Raw genomic sequence first — 24,514 nt, 5'->3', positions numbered from 1 at the left:
ATGGTCACTCAGTGGACCAGTGGCAAAGCTGGGAAGAGAACCAGGTCTCCCAAGTCCCAGTCCAGCGCTCTAGACATTAGACCAGACTGCCTCCAGGCAAATCCAAACAGGGCCTTTTGGTCAGGGGAGGACTTGCAATCCTGGATCTGAAAACCCTCTTCCTGGGAGAGGGCAGGGACTAATCCACGCCAAGGGAGTTGGCCCAGAAACCCCAGAGGAGCCCGGGGACTGGACAAGCTCAGAGATGTTGTTCTGAGGCAGGCCTGTGGGATAAATGCAAATGCCACCCCCAAACCTGACGACTGCCATGGGAAGACCTTACCACTTTGTATGACGCGGGTGCCTTCGTGCTGGGAGCGTCTGGCTGCTGATTGGCTGGGAGCTGCAAACTCCGCCTTTTTTCCTTCATGGATCCACTTTGGTGGCGTTTCATCCGGTCGATCTGCTCCTCCACGCTCATTTTTGCCTTCATCTCATTGGAGAACACGGCGCTTTTTGGCCTCTCCTGGGGAGAATCCAAAAAGCCCCATGGTTACAGAAGGGCCGCAGCGTGGGTTAGGACCCTAGTGTCCCCCAGTAGTGGGTTCAGCCGTGGCATAGGACATCAATGCCATGAGGCTGCTGCTCTCCGCTTGCTGTCTAGGGGAAAGGTTTCTATGCGAGACAATTAGTGTCTCAGCAGCTGTTCCTGGGAAGCCCAGGATGGGAAGAGCACGGGGGCTGGACTGAAGAGCATCAGCAGAGTTGTGGCGGAGGGGAGCGCAGGGCTGGGCTAGCAGGGGGCCGTGGGTTGGGATTGAAGGGCACTGGCAGAGTGGTGTGTGTTGGTGGGGATGGGAGGGCTGGTCAGGAGAGAAGCACCGTGAGTGGGACACAGCGGGATGGAGAAGCCCCGGCTCAGCTGTGGGGCAGCCAGGGAGGCGCAGACAGACACTGAACTGGAACTCAGACATTCAGACCAAGTTCAATATCCGGGGGAAGGATTCCCAGGCCTTGCAGGGTCAGGCAGACGCTAATCCGGTTAGGGAAGCCGGGGGTTCTGCACAGGTGGCATTTCCTGCAAAGGGCTTCAAACACCACCTCCTTGGGTCAACACAGCTCAGACAAACTCCTGTGCCTCTCACAGTCCCTCTCCTGAATGCTCCAGGGAAGCTGGCAAATGGGCTGTGAGCCAGACACCTCCTATGGGCTTCCTTTATTTTATCCCAGTCTCTTCCACCTCTGCACCCGTCCCACCTCCCAGGAGCCCATTCCAGCACCCTGTACAATCTCCCATCTCCTACCCCAGCCCCGATCCACATCCCTGCATCCCCTCTACTTCCCCCCCGGGCTCTGCCCCCCATCCCAGGATCCCCAGTGACGTGCAAAGCAGAGAGCCGCAGCCTACCCGGGAGCTCAGTCCGTTGGACATGTTGCTGGTGCTCCTCCTGATCACTCCCGAAGTGGGTGCTGAGTCCTCATCGGTGGGAGACTTGGTCCTCGGGGGAACGATGCCAACTGGGGAGAAGCAGAAGAGAAGGTAAATGCTTGAACCCAAATCAGTTGGCTACCCATGGGCCCCATGCTGGTTTGGGACCTGGCAAGAGTTCCCCTGAGCTGAAGGCTGCCTGGGTGGTTCACTGCTCCTTGCCCTCTCTCTTCACTGCTCATCTTTGCTGGGTGCAGAGGATGTGCTCACACCGCCGCTGGCGGGGGGTGGCTGCGTACTCACTGTGTACTCCAGGGGAGTGCTGCCGGGCCACTCGGCACTGGGAATGCGCAAGGAAGGACGCATGGCCCTTCCCTCACACCTTTCCCCTGAGCGTCTCACAGCCCCAGCACCCCAAGAGATTATTATTAAACCCATTTTACAGGGGAGAAACTGAGGCATGGAGCAGGAATGTGACCTCACCCCAAAGTAACACAGTCAGTCAGTGGCAGAGCCAGAAATAGAACCCAGGAGTCCTAACTTCCAACTGCCTGCTGGGATTACTAGCTCAATGCAATCGTACTGTGTGCTTCAGGGGAGCACGCAGGGGAAGGGCTGGGGAGCTGATCTGTTAATGCAGCAAAGAGCCCCCATGGAGGCGCAGAGCCTGAAGGAGTGTCCTCAGACATGGAGGGACCTCGGCATCCCGGGGGCCTGGTGACAGGACCCTGACTCTCCCAGGTGCTGCCGGGTGGAATAGCCTCTATCCAGAGGGGCAGGAGGAAATACTAGGGTAATAGTCTCCTCCCAACTCCCTCCCTGCTTTTCGGTAGCATGCTCCACTGGGTGCAAGCAGATGGCCCCAGTGAGCTCCGAACCCAGCTTACTGCATCCTCTTAAACTGTGCCCTGCACTGATAAGGTACCATGGATTTTGATAGGGAGATCCCCAGCCCCAAAATCCAAGTGGTGAAGCCTTCCTCAGGGGCCATCCAGAGCTTCTACCGGCCACTGCCTCCAGCCCTGATCTCCCCTGCCTGGACTTTATTTATGGTGACAGAGGAGCTGCCGCCCGCCCTGAGATGGCGAGGCCATGGGAGGTACCTTTGTTGAGAGCCGCTTGCTTCTCAGCATCCAGCTCTTGCCTCGTCTGCATGAGCCCAGCCTCTGTGGGTGGGATGGGGGCGGAGCTCCGATGAACCTCTTTCTTATTCTGCTCGAAGCTGGACTTGGACTGCGGAAAGAGAGCGGATTTGCTGGTGAGCAGCTGAGCCGTTCAGGAGGAGCTGTTGGCAGGGCAGCTGGGGAGACACCCTGCCTTCGGACCTCTGCCACTCATTAGCCGGGGGACAGCAGACACAGAGGACACACAGAAAAGACCGAAACACACACACACACACACAAACGAAATAGCAATCGGGAGAGGCACCTAGGCAGGTTTTCATTTTGATCAACACTCTCCCCCCCCAGCCCACGACACACTCAAAGCACAAGATCCAGTCGTCTGGACAGAGAGAAAGACAAAATCCAGGCTGGGCTTGGAGCTGCAGAGCCATAACCAGGCATGGTCTGGGACACCCATTTGCACCAAAGCGTTGAAGGCTGGGGCTACGGTGGGTCGGGGTCAGCTGTCCTGGCCTTGCCCCATCTCTCGGCAGGATCGTGACTGAACTAGTTTGTGCAGGATATTTTGCTCACCTTGTGAAATACGAGACACGTTTGCCCCATGGTCAGACCCTTTGCTATTTTTCTTTTGCGTTTGGGAATGTGGACGTAGTCTCCTGGGATCTGACCCAAAGCCCTCTGAAGTCAATGGAAAGATTCCCACTGATTTCCACGGGCCGTGCATCAGCCCGAGGTTGCTGACTGAAAGCCTGAACTAACGCTCACTAAAGTCTGTGGAAAGGCTCCCATTAACTCCAGCGGGATTTGGGTTGGGCTGCTGCGCTCCAGACCCCACACTTTAAACACAGGGATGGTTAACCAAAGCTTATGTATGTGGTGATCCATGAACTAGAGGTGGGAGACGCTCAAGTGATCAAGCTCCTCAGGCTGGATGAGCCAGTAACTCTGGATCCTGCTCCCCAGTCTGGGAAGTTCATGAGTCTGCAAAGCAGGGACAGGAGGCTGCACGGATGAGCCACATAGCTTTAGAAAAATAAGGTTCTGACCACCAAACCCTGAAGAGCAGCAGGGGCCCAGAGAAGGGTTCCCCTGTAGGTCTATTCCTCTACCCGTCTTCCCACAATGTCTGCAATGAACCTGCTCAAGTTCATCTTCCTCCTGCTTCCATTTCAGCTCAGACAACATTCCCCGTGGACAAGATCTGCTGCAGTGTGTCAATGAATACAGCAGGAATGGGGGAGTAGGCAAGGTAGGCCATGGGTGTAGATGACATGGGATGGGTTGGAAGAACGAGCCAGCAGGGGTTGCAACCATTACATCAGCCACTTGCACCAAATCCCCTCCCACCCTCAGCCCCAGCTCAGCACCTCCTTGAAACCTTGTAGGGTGACCAGATGTCCTGATATTTTAGGGACAGTCCTGATTTTTGGGTCTTTTTCTTATATAGGCTCCTATTACCTCCCACCCCCGTCCCGATTTTTCACACGTGCTGTCTGGTCACCCTAAAACCTTGTCTCCTTTCCAAGGGCCTCAGTCAGCTTCATGAGGGTTAGTTAAGCCTCAGAGCGGGCAGCATTCATAACGAGCGCATCTCGGAACATTGTCATCCAAAAACTCCCCAAATGAAAAAGGCTTCTTGACTGAAACCACCCTTTTATCAGAACATTTTCATTTTGGTCAAATCTTTTCCTCTCTCAACAAAACATTTCGACCAAAAAGAAAAACAATTTCAAGGAAAAAATTCCAAGTGAAAATTTCAAAAAAATTTATTTCATTTTGCTGGGAATTCCCCCCCCCCCAATTCTCCTTTTTTCTACTGGAAGGTAACAAAAAAGTTTAAAAATAGGTTTTTCCTTCATTTCTCTCTCTTTCTTTCTTTAAAACCAAACCAAACCCAACCCACCTCCTCTGTTATTTCAGTGGGGGGGGGGGGGGGGGGGGGGGAAAATTTTAAAAATGGGGTTGCCCCGCCCCAAACTAAACAAAACATAATTTTAAATTTTAAAAAAAAAACAACAGAAAATTTAAGGAAAATTTTTGAATGAAATGGAAACATTGTTTCCTTGCAAATATTTGTACAAAATATTCTTATCTTTCCCAGCCAGCTCTATTAACAACCCTGTTAGACACTTGCCAAGCACAGAGCGGGGACACGACTGGCCCCAACATACCCAGCGAGCCAATGACAGAGCTGGAGACAGAACCCAAGAGTCCGGGATCCCCCACAGTCCACTGTGGTTCTTATTTAAGAATCCCCGTTCGTGACATAAAATGCTGAGGCCACAGGGAAGATTAAATATTGCAAAGAGATCCTGTGATGAACTTAAATAGGCCACATTCATCCCCTGGCTTCAACGGGTTCACACCAGTAAAGACTGTGGGCCCAATAGTTCCATCACAAGGCAAATTCTCAAATAACTTTGCCTTGAGTAAACTGCACCCTTCCCAAAAAAGGGATTGCACATGCAACCAGGGAACTGTTTGCACGTTTTAGACAGCGGACTGCAAGCTCAGATAGCTGTTTGCACGCATAGCCGCCTATTTTATATGTGCAGCTACCCAGTTGCATGCGCAAAAAGTCGTCTCCCTGCCCATTTGCATTTATACGTGCAATCTTTGTATGCACATGCACTTATCTGCACTCACAATGAACTAGCTGGTTCATGCTGTTACTTGATGGTGCACGGGCATTGTTTTGCATGCCCAAGTATCCAGCCGCACACACTAGCATGCCTTTCGCGCGTGTGAGATCACTTGGCTACATGCATGCTTGTGCTTTTTTTGTGCGAGTGAGTATTTCGAATTTTACATGTGGGTGTAAATCAGGAGTAACGCACCCGACGTCAGTGCAGTTATGCTGGCATGAGATCAGAATCAGGCCCTGTACCATTACTTCGTTCCAGCCTAGTGCTTGTTTGCAGCTAACAACAGGAAGTGCAATTATCCAGGCTGGAGTAAAGAAAGCCAGCAGGAGAATGGAAGAGAAAAGCAAACAGGAACCAGGCTGCTCAGCGTGTGACGCTGCACATTTGAGTCTCCTCTCCTGCTGGTGTCAGTCAGAAATAAATTGGCTACTCACATCAATGGTGTTACATTGACCCAAGCAAGAATCACAGTGAGGCCAGCAAGAGGCCCTGGACTTCTCCCTCTATCCCCGTGTGGTGGGCTCATAATGGTTGCATCCCTGCACCCTGGCTTTCACAGCATCCCAGTGGCCGGCACAGTATCCCCTTCTCCACACTGAGACGAGACTGGCTTTAAGGGGGTTTCAGAGTATTTGTCTTTGAGCATCAGTCACCCCAGTTCAAATGGATCCATCAGCAGTTTAGCCTAACGGCCTTACCAGAAACGGGCTTGAGTGCACTCTCTGGGCAATGTTTTATGGACCATTGATTTCCACGGACAATGAGAATACTCTGCTCTTGCATGGTGAGTGGCACTATACACTGATCTCAAAGGAGGGCATCATTACCCCCCATTGGACTGATGGGGAAACTGAGGCACGGAGTGAGGCAGTGACTTGCCCATGTTCAGTGGCACAGCTGGGAACAGAACCTGGGTCCAGGCCAGTGCCCTATTCATGAAACAATGCTGCCAGCCAATAAGCCGTTAAGGGGGCAGAGCTCACTAAGTTCCCCAATGGGGGAGGGATTCGAGTTACAGTACCCACCTTAAAATGCCTGCATGAATCTAGAGTATTTCCCGTTTGACAGGGCCTGGCTGCAGAAAGGGCTCAAGCACTGAAAGCCCCTGCCCGTGCTGGGGGTCTGGATGCCCAGGGTATGCCATGCTTCTCCAGCTTGGCTGAGGGCAGTCACGGAGCTAAGCCCCTCCCTGTCTGTTCCCTGGGGGCAGCTTGCTCCCTATACCTCCCCAGCATTTGCAGGTGTAGGGAGAGGGTCAGCTCTGCTTTGCCCCCTCCCAGCTATCCCCGTGGCTCTCCCGCTAGCTGGCTCCGGTTCCCAGTGGGGGATGGGGATACTGCGTGCCGCTGGATGCCGAGGTCGGCTCTGGAGGCGCTTGGATACCTGTCCCTTCTTCGCCTCGCCGCTTTGCTGCCAGGAAGGGGAGTTAGAGTATGGCCAGAAGCGGCTCTCGCTAGGGAACGGAGGAACAGTCGGAGGAGACTCCAGAGGGACATACGATTTGGGCAGGGGAGGTCGAGGCGGGCCTGGTTCCTGGGGCAGAGAGGAAGCCAGAGTGTTAGGCGCAACAGCAGAGAAACTGAGAGAACAGGAAGGAAAAGACAGTTAGCAAGAGACAGACAAACAGAGGCACTGAGCCCAGGGTGAGGGCAGCTGGAGCCCAGAGAGTACCGCTGGTCCCACCCCTCCAGGCTGAGCACTTGCTCTGGGACCCAGCAATTCCGACTCGCCCCAACAGCCTAGGGCCCAGACCCACCCATCCAGCAGCCCCTGCTACGTCACAGCTCTCAACAGAGGGACCACTTACCTGGACGTCATGTGTTTACGCCAATGGGAGCCAGGCAGCGTAACCCCACCTGCTGCTGGGAATGAGCCCCCCAGAGAAAGGACACAGCGGGTCCACTCACCCAGCCCTGGCCATTCTTCCCGTTTTCGGAGGCTGGGCGCTTGCCCTTTGGTTCCGCATCACCGTGAATCTTCGGAACCAGCTGGGCAGACAGCAGCCAATGAGAAGCCCCTCAAAACTAGCTGAACCACAGAGAGAAGCATAACTCGGAGTTCCTCCCTCTCTACCTAGGGAGTGTTCAACGTGCCCAACACGGTGGTATCTAGCCACTGTCGTGGCTTTGTCTGACGGGCTCTGACGAAAGCCAGACTCAAGCCCAAACTAGGAGAGCAGAGAACAATGGGAATGTCTGGGAAAACCCAAGTAAGGGAAACGGATGAGTTTTATGCAGCTCTAGGGTTTCACTAGCGCTGGGCCCGAGCCCAGTCCCCAGGTCTAGGCATCCGTCCCCTTTGGTGTGGTTCAAAGCGGGAACCCAGGTCCCAGTCCCAAGTTTGCAAATGGCCCCAGTTTTACAATGGGCTGAACCAAAACCCTGGTTCTCCATGCCCCAGGACTTCAGGGCATCCGGACCCAAGTCTGCACCCAAAATCTGCACGTCCCACCCTCCCCCAGTCTTCCCAATGGGCCAAACCCAAGTCCCAGGTCCAAAGCCACCTCCACTTTGGCCCTGACTTGTGCAGCCTGATCCCAGCTCTAGTTAGAACCCACGGTTCACGTCGTTCTCCCGCGCCATCGGATGAGAAAGCCGGGAGTGCCACCTGCTGGTGCAAAGAGAATCTCAAGAGGAGAAAAGCCACAGACACTTTCTGCCCAGGGCTACATATGCTAGCCCCATGCAACAGCGGCTCCACTCACCTCGCTTGTCCCTTGCTTGGTGGGCGACCCCTGTGAGCCCGACACCAGGGAGAAAGGGCTCAGTGGGCTGGTGAGGCTGGCTGAGCTCAAGGGGCTAGCAGGGCTGTTGGAGCTGTACGTTCCAGAGGGGCCAGCGGCCACTGCGGAGAAACAAGAGAGGAGAGAGTGGAAGTGAGTCACTCTCACTCTCAAGGGGGGCTGGCACAGCAGGGAAGGGGCCAATGAACCAGGGCCTGGGGCTTCTGAGCTGCATTCGATGCCAGGCCAGAGGCCAATGTGCCCAGGATGGTCATTGCTGGTGCAGGTATCTATACAGGGTCTCCTCTCTCTCCTAGACTTATCCATAGCAAGCTGGAGCCAGGCAGTGGCACATGCAGCAGACACCTTCAGGCAGAAGCAGCAGAGGGACGTCCAGAGAACCAGCAGGGATGTCTAGAGAGGCCAGGTGTGTGTGAAGTACAGAAACTAGAGGTACCTGCCATAGGGACCCTGCCAGATACCATGGCCGCCAATGGGTCTGCATTTAATGCGGCACCAGGGCTGCAACCCACATCCTTTTGCTCCAAAAAAAAAAATCACAGACCCCTTGCTATGTGAGATTCTCCATTAGCCAGGCTCGCCTTAGGACTCCTGCCCTCTGCGGGCTGCAGCCACAGGAGAGCGACATAGTGGCAGGGCCGGGAGCAGGCTTGGAATGCCGCCGAGCGCCAGGTGCACGTGACGTTCTGAGGCAATACGAAGCAGTGTGACTGTGTCAGCGGGGAGGACGACAGGTGCATTGAGACACCCGGGCAGCCAGCAGCCTCTAGCTCCGAGGCCAGAGAGAGGGAGGGAGTGGCAGACCCATGCTGGGTAGGGAGGAGTCAGCGCTCACCTCTGTGTTTGGCAGTGTCCGTGCCCCGGGAGGGGTTGTTCTTCCTCAGCCCCTCCATCACGTCCTGGATGCGCCAGATCTCCTTCTGGATTTGCCGATTGAGCATTTCGTTCTGGAAGGGCCAAGGTGCGGAGAGTCAGAGCCGCTGGCAGGCGCCGCACTTGGCAGCCAGCCACCTCGAGCCACAGAGGTGTGGCACGGCCCAGCCAACCTGCCCTCTGCGGCGAGGTCTATGTGACAGCTGCAAGAGCGGCCTGGCTACGGTGCTGCAGCTGTGCCGCCGGAGCGTGGGGGCTTGCTACAGCGATGGAAGAGGTTTTCCTGTCGCCGCAGTTAATCTACCCCTCTGAGAAGCGGTCGCAGGGAGAATTTGTCCGCCCACCTAGAGGTGTCTACACCGGGGCTTAGGTCGGCTTGACGACCTCTTTCAGGGGTGTGAATTTTTTACACCCCCGAGCAAAGTAGCTAGGCGATAAGTGTTGGATGGAGGCCAGGCCTGACTGACCCTGTGTCCCTGACCTCATCGCTCTACAGTAAAAATACACAGCGCCTCCTCCTGCCCACTAATACCGTAGCGCCAAACCGCGGGGCCTTCACTCTGGGGTCACTCAGAGGGAGCTCCCAATGCCATCACTGAGGGGGGTGTCTGAGCAAGGAACAGGACCCGCAGGGATGTGGCCCCAGAAGTCACTGAAAGGTGGCATGAGCAAGGACTGAATAATGAACGGCTTTGCAGGGGAAACTGGCCCCAGCATGGCTGAAGTATGCAATAGGCTTGTTCACCAGGGCACTGGCAAGACAGGCCAGGACTACCGGCCTCTCCTTCCCCCCGTCTGGTGTCACAGACATAGGGGGCCTGAACTAGAACCCTGCATCAGAATCAGTCACCTGCTCGGAAAATGAACAGCTAGGGTGGGATGGATCCACAAAGGTATTTAGGCACCTAACTCCCATTGAAATCAATGGGGGCTAGGCACCTCAATCCCCACCAGAGTCCACCTCAATGTTTATCTTGCAAAGATTCCTTCATGCTGCTGCCAAGGCATTTCTATAGCAGCAGGTGACAATTATCCTGTGAATTCATCCCCTCCTGGTAACCCTGGGCCTTTCCCGCTTCGTTACAGAACAGCAGACTGTAAGTGCCACCTAGTGGTGAGTGTCCTGGGGCACTCAGAACTCCTGTGCTCTAATCCCAGCTCTGCCACTGACTGGCTCAGCGGTCTTAAGCAAGTCCCGTTTTCGCTGTGCCTTGCCTTCCCCCTCGGCCACCCGGGGATAACACTGCTTTCCTGCCGGGGCAGCTGCGAAGACAGACTGGGTAATATTTGCATGGCGCTCTGTTTAAGTGTTATTGCACAGCCACTTCTACCTTATAGTGAGGGAGGCTGATGCCCAGTTTACCTTGGCTCCATCTCTGAAGCAGATAGACCCCCAATAAATACATTATTGGAACGGAAGAGTGAGTAATTACCCAAAGAGGCAGAGCTTGCTTAATACAGAGGCAAAGGCCAAGCTTGAAGAAGCTGACCTAGGGTTATATACCAATTAGTTTTTAAAGGAGTAGGGTTCAGTCTAGGATGACTGACATGGTTCAAGCAGAAGGAAGGAAGGTTACTGGGCTGGCTTTAGAAAGATAGTTTTGGATGGGGTGTACTTTGACCCTGCTGAATATCTATCCCCAGGTCATTAGTCAATCCCAAGTCATTTTAAGACCTAGGGGTCAAATTCTGCTCAATGTTACATAGCGTAAATATGGAGTAATGAGTATCGAATTCAATGGAATTACTCTGGATTTACACCCTTGGTTACTGAGAATTTGACTCTGTATTTTCAGAACCACGTGTGCAAATGTCTGTGCATAAACTCCACGTGCATTTGCGTTCCTAATTTGCACAGGCAGTAACTGAGCTTGTACATGTAATCCCAGTAATTGCACCGCCACTTGTGCACCTAACTGGCCATTTTCTGCATAATTCGTGTGGCTGCCTGCATAGGCGTGATAATTGTGCACACAAATTAGATGCACCAAAAAACACGCGCTTGTTTTTGCACATGAAGGTTTCTGAAAAGCAGGTCCTGAAGTTGTGACTTAAACCCACAGAAACCAAAAAACTCCAAGTCATGGGCTCTTAGGGCTAGAATTTACTCTTATTTACACCAATTTTACAGAGGAGAACTCTACTGTCATCAATGGAGTTACTCCTGATTTACCCCAGAGCAGAATCAGGCCCTAGTGAACTGGTCTAGCTGCCCAGAATGGCTGAGATCTCCATTTTCATACGCCCCACCTGATCCCAGGCTGCTTGGATTCACTAGCACTGGCCTGAAAGGGCACAGTCCCATTCTCTCACCTGGATGTCCAAGTTCAGCTGTTCCCACAGGTCATCGTGCAGGGCTGACACCTCGCCCTCCAAGTTCTCATACTCTATGGTGCTGTTGGCCAAGGCCTGTAGGGATTTGCAAACATTTCCATCAGGAAATCAGCTTGTCTGTCTGTGTCCATGGGGAGCACAGGGAATACTCAGCCTGATGCCAGCACACAGCCCTCACCAGCCTGCCAGAGCCAGGATGGGCTGCTAAGAGGGGGATCCCCACCTTGGAGAAAGAGGAGCTTGGGCAGCGGGTGGGCCCTGGCATGTGTGTCATAGCACGGGACTGAGTATGGAGCTAGGATACGGCCGGCAAGGCCATAGCCCATACCCTCTCCTAGTGGATGCTCAACTCAATCCACCTAGGGAAAGGCATCCCTTGTCTTTGCTGCCTGTTGGAAATACCAGGCCTGGCTGTGAAGGGCATGTGAGCCAGGGGGCATATCAGGGGAAGGCAACAGAAAATGGTAGGGGGGCTTTGTTCACAGGGAACAGCAGACAATGGGGGAGGGGATTGGTGGAGAGATGGTGGCAATAGTGGATTAGGCAGGATGTAGTGACAGGTGTCGTCTGTGCTGAATGAGCCCCTGGGTAGCCAGGGAATTGTGGCCATCCCTAATCCGGAGTTCCTTTGGAGCTGGCAGGGCCTGTGCTGGAAGCAAAGAGAAGCTGTTGATGACTGTATTGCACCATTAGGGATCAGGGGTTGGAAGGCAAACCAGGAGTGCAGAAAAGCAAGGAATGCAAACTGCAAGTGGGAACCCAAAATATTGCTCCCTGGCACGCACCCCAGCTCGGCGCTGCAGGGGTTAATATTTTTTGTCCCTGTACAAGATGTCTCAGTTGACAGTGGGATGATGGGATTTGCCCCCCTCCTCTTTTTTTAATGAAAGAAAAAGAGAAGGGGGCAATGCACAGACAAAGGAGAGGAAAGAGGAGAAGAGATTTATCCCCACCCGGCTGAGGTGGCAGAGACATTCCCCCCTCCAGTGCCAGGTCTCCCAGGCACTCACAGTCCCAGCCTCGTGGAAAGCAACAGCCAGGCTGCCCAGGCAGTTCCTTTGGAGAACCAGGCTCCATCCACTCAGCTCATGCTGCTGCTGAGCAAGGTCCCTGCCACACGGGCAGCATGCAGACGCCAGGATCTATGCCGGGCAGCTGCTTCCCTCAGAAGCAGCATAGTGGGGGTGCATGGCACTGCATGAGTTAAATCTGCATGGCACTTTGCAGCCCAGGACACATGGGCCTCTTCCTGCGTCCCATCCTCCCCACAGTGAAGAAGTGCCCAGGCGTGTGGTGCCCCATCCAACCCACTGGTATAGTGCAAGGCCTCTCTAGTGACTTGAGGACCATTGGCCATTACCATGTCATTGGTTCACTTGCGGGCAGGGCACAGGGGAAATTGAAGCACTGGGCCAGTCTGGGTCCCCATGACACCCCCAGGAGGAGGAGGGGTCCCCAGCAGTCTCATGGACCTACGGCTAGAGGAGTGTCTGTTACCGTGCTGGCCTGGGACAGCTCCACCCGGATGTTGATCAGCTGGTTCTGGAGGGATTCCTTCTTGTGCAGCAGCTTCTCAGGGTAGGCTGGCTGGCTCCCGAACATCTCCAGCTCCTGGTGGGTCCCCATCAGGGCACTCTCAAGACTCTCCTAATGGTAGGGATAAGATGGTCGTTAAACCCTCATCGCCTCCCTCCCCTCGTACGCGCAAAGCGCTCAGCCTTGGCAAGCCCAGAGGTTGGCATCTGAAAGGGCCGTTTTTGCAGCAGAATGGTCAGTGGGTAACCATGCTCCCATCCTGGTGAACGCCAGCGGGTAAGCGGATCTGGCTGACCTGGGGATGGGGCTGCAGGCACCCAGAAATGCCCAGCCCTGCAAGCAGGGAGGTTGGTCATCGCAGGGTTAAGGCACTGGCCTGGGACTCAGGAGATCTGGGTTCATTTCCCAGCCCTGCCACAGTCTCCCTGTGACCTCAGGCAAGTCACTTGGCCTCACTGCGCCTCCGTTCCCTATCTGCAACGTGGGCAGAACACTTGCCCTCTTGCCAGGTAGTATCAGGAGGGGACCATAAGTACCATATGAGGGACTCTACCGTGATGGGGGCCAGGTAAGAATTGAAAGCCACTAGCGCTGTGTAACCGCCCAGGCAAAAATACCCACCCTGGCGGGAGGTCTGAGTGCTTCATCCACCCACCATGGGGGATGGCGTAGGGATCCCAGGTAACGGCTACAACCCTGCTACTGGTGAAGTGCAATGCTCACCAACAGAAGGCACGGCTAGCCCCAGCACTCGGGTGCCCCCAGGGTGGTAGGAACCAGCCTGCTCCGTTCCCCTCCCTCAGCCACTCACCTTCTCTGCTCGGAGCTGCTGCACCAGCCTGTCCTGCTCCCTCACCACCTTGTTTTGCTCACACAGTTTTCCCAGCAGCTTCTGTCCTCGGGCAAGGAAAGAAAAGGGGAGGGGGGGAGAACATGAAGAGCAAGGGGCACCAGGGTCCAAGGTGTAAAGGGACATCAGATCAGGTACAAAGCTGGCCTGGCCAGTAACAACCACTTCCAGGCTCTGGGCTGCAATACTGCCTGGTGCGTGCTAAGCTTCCCCATTCCTGTCTTGAGATCACTAAAGCCTTTGGGCAAACAACGGAGAGGGCTGGGTATTTTAATGGCATTTGATCAGCTGGAAACTAAGGCTGTTCAGGGCAGGCTGGAAGGCTGGGGCTCCCCCACACCACACATTTCCTCATGCCCCAAGGTGCTGTATGATCTCTGCACATCTGATTATTGATTGGCCAATGTACCCCCCATCGTAGTTTTGGCAGAAGTCCCTCTGCAGCCCGACTGCGGGGAGTCCACCACGACGGGATGGGGATTGCACCTCTTCCCAGCCCCATTCCCCTGGAGCCCTTCAGTGTGGAAGCCCTTCCTTGGCTTTTACCACAGACCTCAGAGCCCTGGTGCTAAGCCAGCTGTGGATAATTGACAGGAGAGGGGAGATGGGGTCTGTTCTGCCATCACGCCATGGTGCACAGTTAAGGATGGAGAAGGCTCATTATGGTAGATCAGCGAGTCTGTATCTTCACCAAGGCAGGGCACAGATCCAAACCCTGATCCCAGTCAGGTCAGTGGCTCCCAATGATTTGATTGGGACGAGGATTTGGCCCCCCAGTCCTCCTGACAGTAGTTTAGCACCAGATACATCTTCTATGACGCTAGCTTATAGCCTAGAGACCCTACAGTATCTCATTTCTAGCCTCCATTCAGTGAGCCCCTTCCCCTTTTCCCCAGCTCAGAAGCAGATGGGTCAGTCACACTTGGCAGCACAGAAAATGAAAAGTCAGTAGGATCCATTGGGCTTCCTAGGAACTGAGTTTCATTTCCAGGGTCACTCATTAGGCCACAGATATGGGGCAAAGCCCCTCTAGCAACGGGAGGGGCCACTGTCTATTTACCACGTCATTGTGTCACAGGTGGGCAGGGTACAGGGGAAATCCCTTTGGGATCTGCACAGTGGGGACCTGCAGCAAGCTGCAATCTTCCAGGGGACATTTACTACGCAAATACCCACGCAGGTAGCACACAAGCCGAGCAGACAGGATGCACACACAATTACACGCATAGCAGCAGGGAGGGATGCAGTGGAAAGGAAGCCGAGAACTAGAGAGGACGAGCGAGCCACATGAGTGAGCGACAGCGAACGATACTGATGGTGCCCGCGTCCTTCTAGCTCTGCTATGAGAGAGGATGTTCGTCCAATGATAAATAACATCACAGAAAGGGGCAGGAGAAGGCATAGCTGCTGAGGGGCGGAGGATGGGTGGGTGACAGCAGAGGGGCGGGGCGGACAAGCAAGCAGAGAGCGTGGCTCTTACATCAGTGTCTTGCTCGCTTATCTTGTAGGCGTGCAGAGTCTCTCTGTAGGCCTCTGGGAAGGGAGACACCTGCAATAACAGGAACCAGTCACTGCTGCTCCCTCCTGCCGGGAGCACATCATGACAAGCCTCTTGGGAGAGCCAAGGTGGCTGCTGGAGCCCTTGCTGAGAAAGGTTTCCAGCCCAACCGTCCCCCATTCCCTACCAACCTAGTCCTCTTTCCCCACAACACTTGGGGGGTAATAATGAGAGGTGAAGGGTGTGCACATGCAGAGCATTGGCCATCAGTGATTAGAAGGATCACCCAAGTCCAGCTGGGCTCTGATAGTGGCTTAGAAATGCCTGCTGAGTGTCCAGTTAGTCCCGGAGAAGCCAAGAAAGCACCGCACCTCCATATACAAACCAAGAGAACTGCCAAGCAAACACTCCTTTCCTAGCCCCTTCAGCAAAGGCTTTCCATGATTTAACCACATCGGGGGCCTGGATTTGTAAACAGCTTAGATGCGGCCTTGTGAACAACAGTAATTAGCCACCTGCCCGTGCAGTTACCCCGTTTCCATTCACACCCAGAGGAGCTGGGTGTGCAAATCGGTGTGGTGCCTTTGTGGGGGCCGTCGTGCACGAAGCTGCTGTCACAATGTGCCTCAGTTTCTCAGAACGAAGCTGTTCTAGATGAGGGGGGGCTCCTCAAGGCCGGGCCTTGCCTGCCCTTGTAACGTAGGAAGGTGCTGGGGTGAGTGTGTGCTTAAAAGGAGATAAAGACTCAGCATGTAGCTTACAAGAGGGATGGGGAAGAAGAAATTGCTGAATAAGGTCTCGGAGTGCCCCTTTCATGGGAGGCTGAGACAAGCTGATCGTCACCGGAGGGATGGGCTAAGGGGTAGCGGCCAACAGCAGACCAAAAGAAACAGCTGGTGCAGTCACTGGGGGACACTGCACTGACACTCCCCACTGAGGGCTAACTTTCAGTGAGCTGCTGGTGTTAGGCTCTTTATTTGGGGTGCTTCTATTTTAGCTCCCCAACTTTTTACTACAACCATTTTACAGATGGGAAAGCTAAGGCAGAGAGATCAAGGCACAACATTTTCAAAAACAGCCACTCGTTTTGGGTGCCTCACGTTTTGGGTGGCCAACTTGAGACGTTATGGGCCTGATTGGCACAGGGTGCTGAGCACCCACCATTCCCACTGCCCAGCACCTCTGAAAAGCTGGCCTAAGGTGTCTCACATGGGGCCCCAAAGTCAGTGGGCACTTCTGAAAACGTTTACTCTAAAAAACTTTTCCTTCCCTTGGAAAACTAGAGTAATGGTGATTCCCCAGGGCGGCACACGGGATGCGAGGAGACTTCAATTCATTGTCTAAGAGACCCACAGCTGCAAATAGGTCCTGATCCTGCGAGATCAGGATTTGGCCCAAGGGAGCCTGCTGTCTCAGAGCAGGACAGGAGAGCCAGTGGGACTTCCTCTGAGTCCCAGGCTTGTACTCAATCCTCCATGACTGCACCCTCCTTCCCAGCTGGGGGCACGTTCCATTTACACATTGGGTACAAACTTCTTCACTTTTCCATCCAACGCTATCCCTTCCTCAGTGCGATGCAGCATAAAATGCCCAACAGCCCACCTAGAGAGACAACCAGGAGGTTCCGCTGAACAGAACAGCCCTGGGGTCCAGTGCAGCGCTAGCGCTACATACATTGACCAATGCCCTGCCTAAGGTCCTGCCTGACCACTGCTATGTCCATCAACAGCCCACTGTGTTCTGTACAAACGTCTGGAAAATATACATCGGAAGCATTCAGCAAAAGTGAGTTCGGTTAACACAGATGGCAGATCTATGAATGAGGCTTTGAAAACATGAATGAGTGATGCTAAGCTTTCCTTGATGTGACTTTTATGAATGGGTCCTGGTTGGCGTGCGTTTGCGGTTTGGAATTACAGGAGGAAACAATAATAATACTTAGTTCTTATATGCACTTTCTGTATACAAAGCACTGTGCAGAAGTAACATGCTTGCTGGGTGTGTCACATCCCCCCTCTGGTGGCTCAGAAAGGATAAAAGCCGATTTCTGCTCCCAGCTAATGGGGTTGCTCCTCCAGCTCAAAGGACAGAGGACTGTGCTTTGGAGATGAAGACCCTGGGTTATTATTATTTGTATTATTGTTGTGCACCGGAGCCCCAGTCACAGCCCAGGACCCCACTGTGCTAGGCGCTGTACAAAGAGAACAAAAAGACAGTGCGTGCCCCCAAGTCTAAACCTGATATCCAGCAGCGGTGGGGTCTTTAACTAATTAATCCTCATAGACATGTAAAGTATTTATCATCTTCATTTTACAGATGGGAGCTGCAAGGCAGAGAGAGGGTAAGTGTCTTTCCCAAGGCTGCCCAGGGAGTTGATGGGAGAGGGAGATTAGAACTCAGGACTTCCTATGTCCCTTCAGACAGTAGGCTTTGGAATGGCTTATGGATGTCCCAGCGAAGCTTGTGATGGAGCTATCACAGGCGGGTGAGGCATTGCAATGAGCGGAGATGTGGGGTGGCGCGTTCCCGAATGAACTGCGTGCGTGGGAGGAGGCTGGACTATGGGTCTGCCATGCAAAAGCAGCTGGAATGGGACTGTCGATGGCAGAGCTGCTGTGGTTTCTTACTTGCATGTACAGCTGGGCCCTAGGGGAGGAGTTCTCCACCATTCTGTTCACCATACTGATCAAAGTTTCGCTCTCACTCATCTGCGACAGACAAGGAAGGAAATTTCAGATGTCAGCAGAGACACGGATTCTCCCTCGGTTCCAGCATGAACGTTCATGACATCGTACGGGGTGATCTTCGGCATCGGTTAGGGAGGCTTTGGACAGGGCTCTTCAGGCCTCGTGCTGCAAGGTGCTGAGCGCCACCAATTCTGCTGGAAGCTGACGGGCGCCAGGAGCAAACCGGACCTCACAGGAGGTGCTCAGCCACTTGCAGGGTTGGCGCACCTGGGCCATCGCTGCCCAGTTTCTATGCAGTCAGCTCTGCTCCCCGCCTGGCCACCAGCCAAAGCTCTGGAGAGACGGAGGAAAACCTTCACCAGTCAGAAGTGAGCTGGTCTAGAAGGCCACCCTACTGTCCACAAAGAGGCAAGCCTGGCACCAAGGCGCATTGCACAGCCACCGTCCTGGGGGATAGACCAAAGGTCACGTGTCCCACACGGTCACTAAAATTCCCCTGCCTCCCGGATCTACTCTACAAAGACAGGAGGCTGCAGGCGTACTTCCTTCCCCATGCTGTGAGCCTAGACACAAGACTTCATGGTCTGCAGCTATTCCTCGCACCGTGAGAAGACAGACTCCCCAAGGTCCTCAACAGAGATGGAGCCCAGGGACTTTCTCTCCAAGAGCCTTGAGCTAAGGATGGAGCCAGAGTTCTCTCTTCACTGCTGAGCTGAATGCACCCAGAGAACAGTTACATCGGGACTCGGGAGCAGGGTCTGACCTCACATCAGCCCATGGCTCTAGTTCCAAAGGTCAGGATCGGCCGCTCTGTTTCCATTAACATCTACGCTACTGCGAGGGTATTATTGCAGTGCTGGAGAGGCTGCACAGGGTTATAACGCCCATGAACGACGGGGAATCTTTCAGGGTCTCTTGGTAAGGAAAGCCTGTATTGTACCACACCTATGTCACTAACTTCCCCCACCCCATCGCTCACTGTGCATGGTCTGCCTGGGGGCAAGATGGCACGTTGGGTGGCGCTGCAGAAGGAAGCGCCCTGCCCTCAGAGCTGGAGTCTGCTCTATGTTGCAGTGTTTGCTATACCCCACAGGCCTTGAATGAATGGAGAGTTGAGATGTGCGAGGCAGAAACGAGCCTTTCCACCCTGCTACATGGAAACCAACTCAGTCACGGACACATGTCGACTGAATCCAAGAGAGTCAGATCCCAACGCTGGAACTATTTAGGAGTAGCTGAAAGGAATTTTAGGCCTAAAATTCAGCCTGTGGAGCTTTAAGAGTGTTATTATCTGGGGAGCAAGAGTCTCAGGATTCTACATATTCCTTTAAAAAAATTAAAAATCACCAGTCTTAATTGCGAAATAAAAAGATAAACAAAGACACCATTTATGTCAGAACCACATATTAAAAAATGGGTTCTAATATGCCCTCTGCTGGTCTGAGCATATTAATAAATAAATACTACCCCCAGAATGATGCTGCTAACACCTAGATAGGGGATATCTCGATAGTCCCACTGAATAGAATAAAAGGAAGCAAAAGTACATGCACCAGATTCTTTAAGACGACATTCTTACAGTTGTTCATAACAACCGCTTGGAAATTTAAAACTGAAATCTCTTATCTTGCTGGGTTTCCCCTCTCTCCCTAGGGCGAGGATAACTTGGTTCATTATTTCAGGGCTGCACAAACTGGAAGCTTGGCAGACTCCAGTTTGCAAGTGTAGTGTTTCACCCACCAGTTTGTGACTGTAGGGTTACCCACCACATAGGCGCGTATTGTGGGAAGATTGCACAAGCTAGCTTATTATTGTAGGGATGGTCATTAGTACTTGGCTACTGGGACTTATTTTCTTTTTAAAATTACAAATAGCACTAATGTTTTTGTTTGTTTTGGTGGAGTGGGATCCCCATGTAACCAGCATTTAAAGGGACTTGCAAACAACCAGACAAACACCACAATTAGGAGATCTAATTCTGCACCATAAAATCTTGCCATTGTCCCTTTCCTTTCATGCTCCCCCAGTACCCACACAAGGGTAGGGGTCAGTTTAGCACACAAAGGGCCAGATCTTCAACTGATGTCACTGGGCGTAGCTGTACAGAAGCCAATGGCGCTGCGTCAGCGTACACTAGCTGAGGATCATGTCTAAGATGTTCCGTTCCAGCTTCCCAGACAAACAGGGAATGAGAAAATAAAGAAGCAAACAGTGCTTTAAAGGGACACTTGATTAGTCTCTCCAAAGGTCAGTCGGGAAGGAGGAGGAGACAGTAAGCCTTTGAGGGAGCATTTTCAAAGAACTCACGAGAGGAAACCCTGCTGCTGATGGCTGTGAAATAATCTGGAGAGCGTTTTATTTTACTGACTTCTCCTCGCTCATGTCTGGCTCTGCTCCAAGCCAGACAGACACACCTCGGGGAGTACTCTACCGATGGGCATATATGACTCAGGGTCTGGAGCAGCTTCCCTATTGAAATACAGACTTCTGCAGGCAAACATCAGGCTGCAGCACTTGCCTGGGGAATTTCTTTTTCTTTCCCTTTTTAATCTCACGCCTCATCTGTAATGTTCATCTCGATGCTCCTGCAGATGTTCCCCAAAAGGCTTTCCCCTCCCTATTCCTATGATGATGTGGAGTTTACAACCTGCCTCAAACACACCCTCCCGTGCAGTGGAGGTTTGGCTCAGGTCAAGGATTGGGGGATGTTCGTCCGGGCTGGTTCTTGTATCAGAAAAGGATGATGCTTCCCCAAGACCTGCATCAAGTCTTTCACCTCTGAGAGGGAACTAGTTTTTATGCTCCTGAATTTCTTAACAATTATCTCCAATTTCTGCCCCTCTTCAACAACACACAAACAAGAGCCTGCACACATACGCGCGCACACACACACACACACACACACACACACACACACACACACACACACACACACACACACACACAGAATATCACATACTTGCACCCAGCCGTATGGCAATGCTCTTCAGGTCTTTGTAAATGTTTAGTGGTCCACTCCTAGCCTGGACGTAACAGGAGCCCCATGTTCATCCCACAATCTCTAGCTGCTTGGACTAAGAACTCCAAGCACCGTCTCCCCTGGCTCCTTCCCCCTCAGAGCAGGTGTCTCAGCTCGGAGGTCGAGGATGGGCTAAGCCACTTTCCCCCCCAGAAGGCTGACCCGCTAGATCAAAGGTCTGTTGGCAGGGACAGCACACGCCTTATTGCTGGCCAAACCGTCCCTGTGCTGTGGGCAGGGCGGGCTCATTCTCCTGGGCTGTCAGTCCAGAACTCTTCATGAGCACCCAAATCAGGCAGTGCTCTTCCTACACTGGACGGGACACAGGGCCTGGCTGTCCCCTCCTGAAGGTATCGCGTCCGAAAACAGTCTGCTGACCCATCCCAGAAAACTACCTGCCTCCCACCCACAGCACTCCACGATCTGCCACCTCCGTACACTCAATCAGACCCAGCGTAAGCAGATGCACGGCTCCCGGAGAATTCACTGAACCACATTCAGGGGTGACCCAGAGCAGGTGGAGACACTGAGGGCCAGTTTCTGCTCCCCTTCCTTCCAGTGAGTCGTGCCATACCCATGGACTGGTTCCCAGAAGAGTAAGGAACTAGGATGAGTGAGGTGGGATGGAATCTGGTCCCACATTAGCATAATCTGTGCTGGCTTGCTGCCAGCTTCTGCTCTCACTTACGCTGGTGCAAATCAGGAGTGAGCCCACTGGAATCAGTGCAGTTATACTAGTGACACATGGGTGTGCAAGGAGAATCCAGGCCCTAGACTGGTGAAATTTACATTTACATACACACCCATTTTCTGATCCAATCACATCTGGACAGGTCACGTTCTCCTCCCACTCGCCCCAGTCAATCTCCAGTGACCCAACTCAAGTTACTCCTGATTCGCACCAGCGTGTAGGGGCATTCAATATACACACATTCATTGCACCGCTGACTCTGGTGTGGTACCTCGCAGTCATTTGACGCACAGAAGGCATTTGTCCAGTCAAGTGATGGGCGACCCTGCAGAAGGGAAGAATGGAGGAAGCAAACCAAAGATGGCTTATGCTGCCGCGATGCCAAGAAAGGCTGCAGAATGGATGTTCAGGGAAGGGGCAGGGAATGACAGTGTACTGAAGGCAGAGGGGAGATGGCGCAGTGACAGAGGCAGGAGGGGACATGAGCAGCGTGACGTTCGCGGCCAGCTCTGCCTACCTGCTGGTCCAAATATTCTAGGTTTCTTTGCAACTGAAGGTCTAAAAGTTCATCCTACCAGGAGCCAACAGACATGCAGCAAAAACGGAAACACAAACAAACACACAAAGAAGAAGCAAAGCGGTTAGGTGAAGGCTGCAGAAAGGCGAAGAGCTCTCGGGCTGGGAGGCCAAGTACTGCCTCCTGTGGCTAAGCCGCTCCGAAAGCAGGACTGGCGGTGAGTGCTTAGCACGAGCAGCCTTTTCAAGAGATCTTTCTGTGCTCCTGACAGGGGCTCCTGCTGGGAGCTCCCTCACAGCCAGTGCTCCTGCCCCATTCCCTAGAGCGCCTCCCGCTGGGTGGGGCTGGGACTGCAGTGAATGAGAGTTCCCCTCCAGGCAATGCTCCTTCCCCATTCCCAGATCACCTCCTGCAGGGAGAAGCTGGGTTCAAAGTAGCTAGGAACTCCCCCCACAGCCAGCATTGCATCGCCTTCCGCTAGGGTCTGCAGTAGCTGGGAGCTTCCACGCAGCTAGGGCTCCTGCATTATTGCCGTTGGTGACTCTCGCTCCAAGGGACGGGAGCTGCCACAGCTAGCAGCTCCTCTAACACACCCCACTGCTCGATGCTTTCACTGCCCCTTTGCCCCACAGCACCGGAAGCTGGGAATGGGGCTTTTTGACATGGTTCCTGGATCAGCTCAATGGCGCCGGGATTCCATCCACACGCTTCCAGCTCAGCCTCATGCATTTACCGATCAAAATGAAATCCGGTGTGAATAGCTAGGCCACAAGACAGGAGCAGTGAGGGGGAGAAGCTGCGTGCAGCAGGGGTGCGGCTCAAGTCCATTCCGTGGGGCATCTAAGTCCAGTCTGGGGTCTACCCACTGCTCTCCCGGGTGAAAGAGCAAGGCCCTGGCACAGAGCGGTTAAGTCCCAGACTGGAGGTTCCAGCCCAGGCAAGTGGATTCTGGCTGCTGCCCCTGACTTATTAAAATACCCAAATCAAAAAGAAAAGCTCAGGCTGGTTGGGCAAAGCAAAGCAGGTATTGCAGCCGAAACCTGGGAACGGAAGAGAAAGAGGAAAAGGAGGGCTCGATCCATCCTTCGCATCCACACCCCCCTTCCCCACTCCCCCAGCTGAAAACCAGACAGCAAGGTGATAGGATACGTCCGGAGCTGGGATTTCCAAGCAGTTGTGCACCTTCGTTACTCCTTGAGGGGCTTCATAGTGATGAGTCCCTGGACTAGGGTAGGCACGTACCCCCAAGGTAACACACGCCCACCTTCCAACACCCTCCGCTCCAGTGGGTACACCACTCTGCAGCGGGAACGGTGATGCGCTGGGGAAAGGTGGGAGCGGATTTCCATGTGGGGTTCACTGGACCCAGCCCCAAACGGCACCCCCGATGCCAGATCGTGCATCCCCTTCAGATCTTTGCAAAGGACTCAGAGCAGATCGGTTTCCTCCTCAGTCTTCCAAGAATAGATGCACCCCACTCCCCAGCCTCCCTGCTCCCGCCCCGCGGATGAGAAGTCAGTCTAGTCTGAGTCCCAGCTATGCTCCTTGCACATCCAGGGCAGATGGACTCACAGCGCGTCCGGTGCAATGAATAGAGAGGAAAGGGAAATACACCCCAGCTGCCACACATGCCCCTTGGCTGGACACACACTGGTAATCTCAGGAAGCTCTAAACTTCCAGCCCCACGCCAGCAAAGCAGGCATCTCAGTATCACTTCCTTTATCCCCGACTCCAGCAGCTCCCACCAGCTCGGGAGAGACACGGTCAGCAATGGAACGCCCGGACACCGACAGCACATACCATTTTGTCGTGGACTGTAGGGGACGCCGGGTAGTTGTAGGGATACATTCCTGCAGGGACGGGCCTCCTGTCACCCAGATAATCATACTGAGAAGAGAAGAGACACCCCCGCCCCCCCGCCGAGACATGTGAGATGTTTATACCACTCCATAAACTGACTGCGGTTGCTCACACTGCGCAGTTGGATCTCAGCTCGCTCAGTTTAAATTATGCCCATTTTAGGGATGGGGAAGCTGAGGCAGTGAGCTTGCATGCCCAAGGTCACAGAGTGAGCCAGTAGCGGAGCTGGGAGCAGAACCCAACTCATTTGGTCCCAGTTGTTTGCCTTATGGACAGTCCCACCATGCCTCTTCTTAGGAGGAGATTTTCTAGTGGGGAAGGTGGCAGGAAAGGAAAAGGGGATATGCCTAAAAGTCTGAGTTCAGGCACAGATCCCAGTTCTACAGTTCAGGGGTGTTTGGATCCAGGTTTTGGGTCGGGCTCATCTCTCGCTCTGACTGTACAACAGCTCAGCCAGGTTCCCTTGCACTGTCTCATCCGGAGACTCCTGCGCTTACTGTCAGGGAAACCCAGAAAAGGCTCCTCAAGCCTCTAATGGCTCAGATAACCGAATTACCCTGTGCCCCGGAGAGCATTACCATCTCTCCCCCCTGTTTCCCCTGCCCTGGCGCTCTGAGACAGGCTTGCCCTCTTTGCTCATCTTATGAGGAGAAGCAGGAAGGAAACAAACACAAATAACCTGGCAGGGTATCTTCACAGGGAGGCAGAGGAGGTAGGCCAGGAGGAAG

General features: G+C 53.6%; 1 protein-coding gene across 2 annotated transcripts in view; it reads right to left on the bottom strand.

The window, feature by feature from the left end:
• Positions 1-24,514, bottom strand: part of LOC113404948 (pleckstrin homology domain-containing family A member 6-like) — a 90,505-nt gene that overhangs the window by 7,807 nt on the left and 58,184 nt on the right. For both annotated transcript variants that reach the window (XM_026655234.2, XM_026655235.1), the window contains 11 exons: positions 23,727-23,813; positions 17,639-17,719; positions 14,994-15,062; positions 13,475-13,555; positions 12,625-12,774; positions 11,107-11,202; positions 8,756-8,867; positions 7,882-8,021; positions 2,512-2,641; positions 1,388-1,497; positions 323-505 (listed from right to left, as the gene is read on the bottom strand). In XM_026655234.2, coding sequence (XP_026511019.1) covers positions 323-505; positions 1,388-1,497; positions 2,512-2,641; positions 7,882-8,021; positions 8,756-8,867; positions 11,107-11,202; positions 12,625-12,774; positions 13,475-13,555; positions 14,994-15,062; positions 17,639-17,719; positions 23,727-23,813 — 1,239 coding nt within the window. The remainder of the gene's footprint in view (positions 1-322; positions 506-1,387; positions 1,498-2,511; positions 2,642-7,881; positions 8,022-8,755; positions 8,868-11,106; positions 11,203-12,624; positions 12,775-13,474; positions 13,556-14,993; positions 15,063-17,638; positions 17,720-23,726; positions 23,814-24,514) is intronic.

Source organism: Terrapene carolina, unplaced genomic scaffold (assembly GCF_002925995.2).
Source record: "Terrapene carolina triunguis isolate 2854851 unplaced genomic scaffold, T_m_triunguis-2.0 Scaffold199, whole genome shotgun sequence".
In the NCBI taxonomy this organism is placed as follows: domain Eukaryota; kingdom Metazoa; phylum Chordata; order Testudines; family Emydidae; genus Terrapene; species Terrapene triunguis.
The sequence above is the reverse complement of the archived record's forward strand: the minus strand, read 5'-3'. Positions and strand labels throughout refer to the sequence as shown.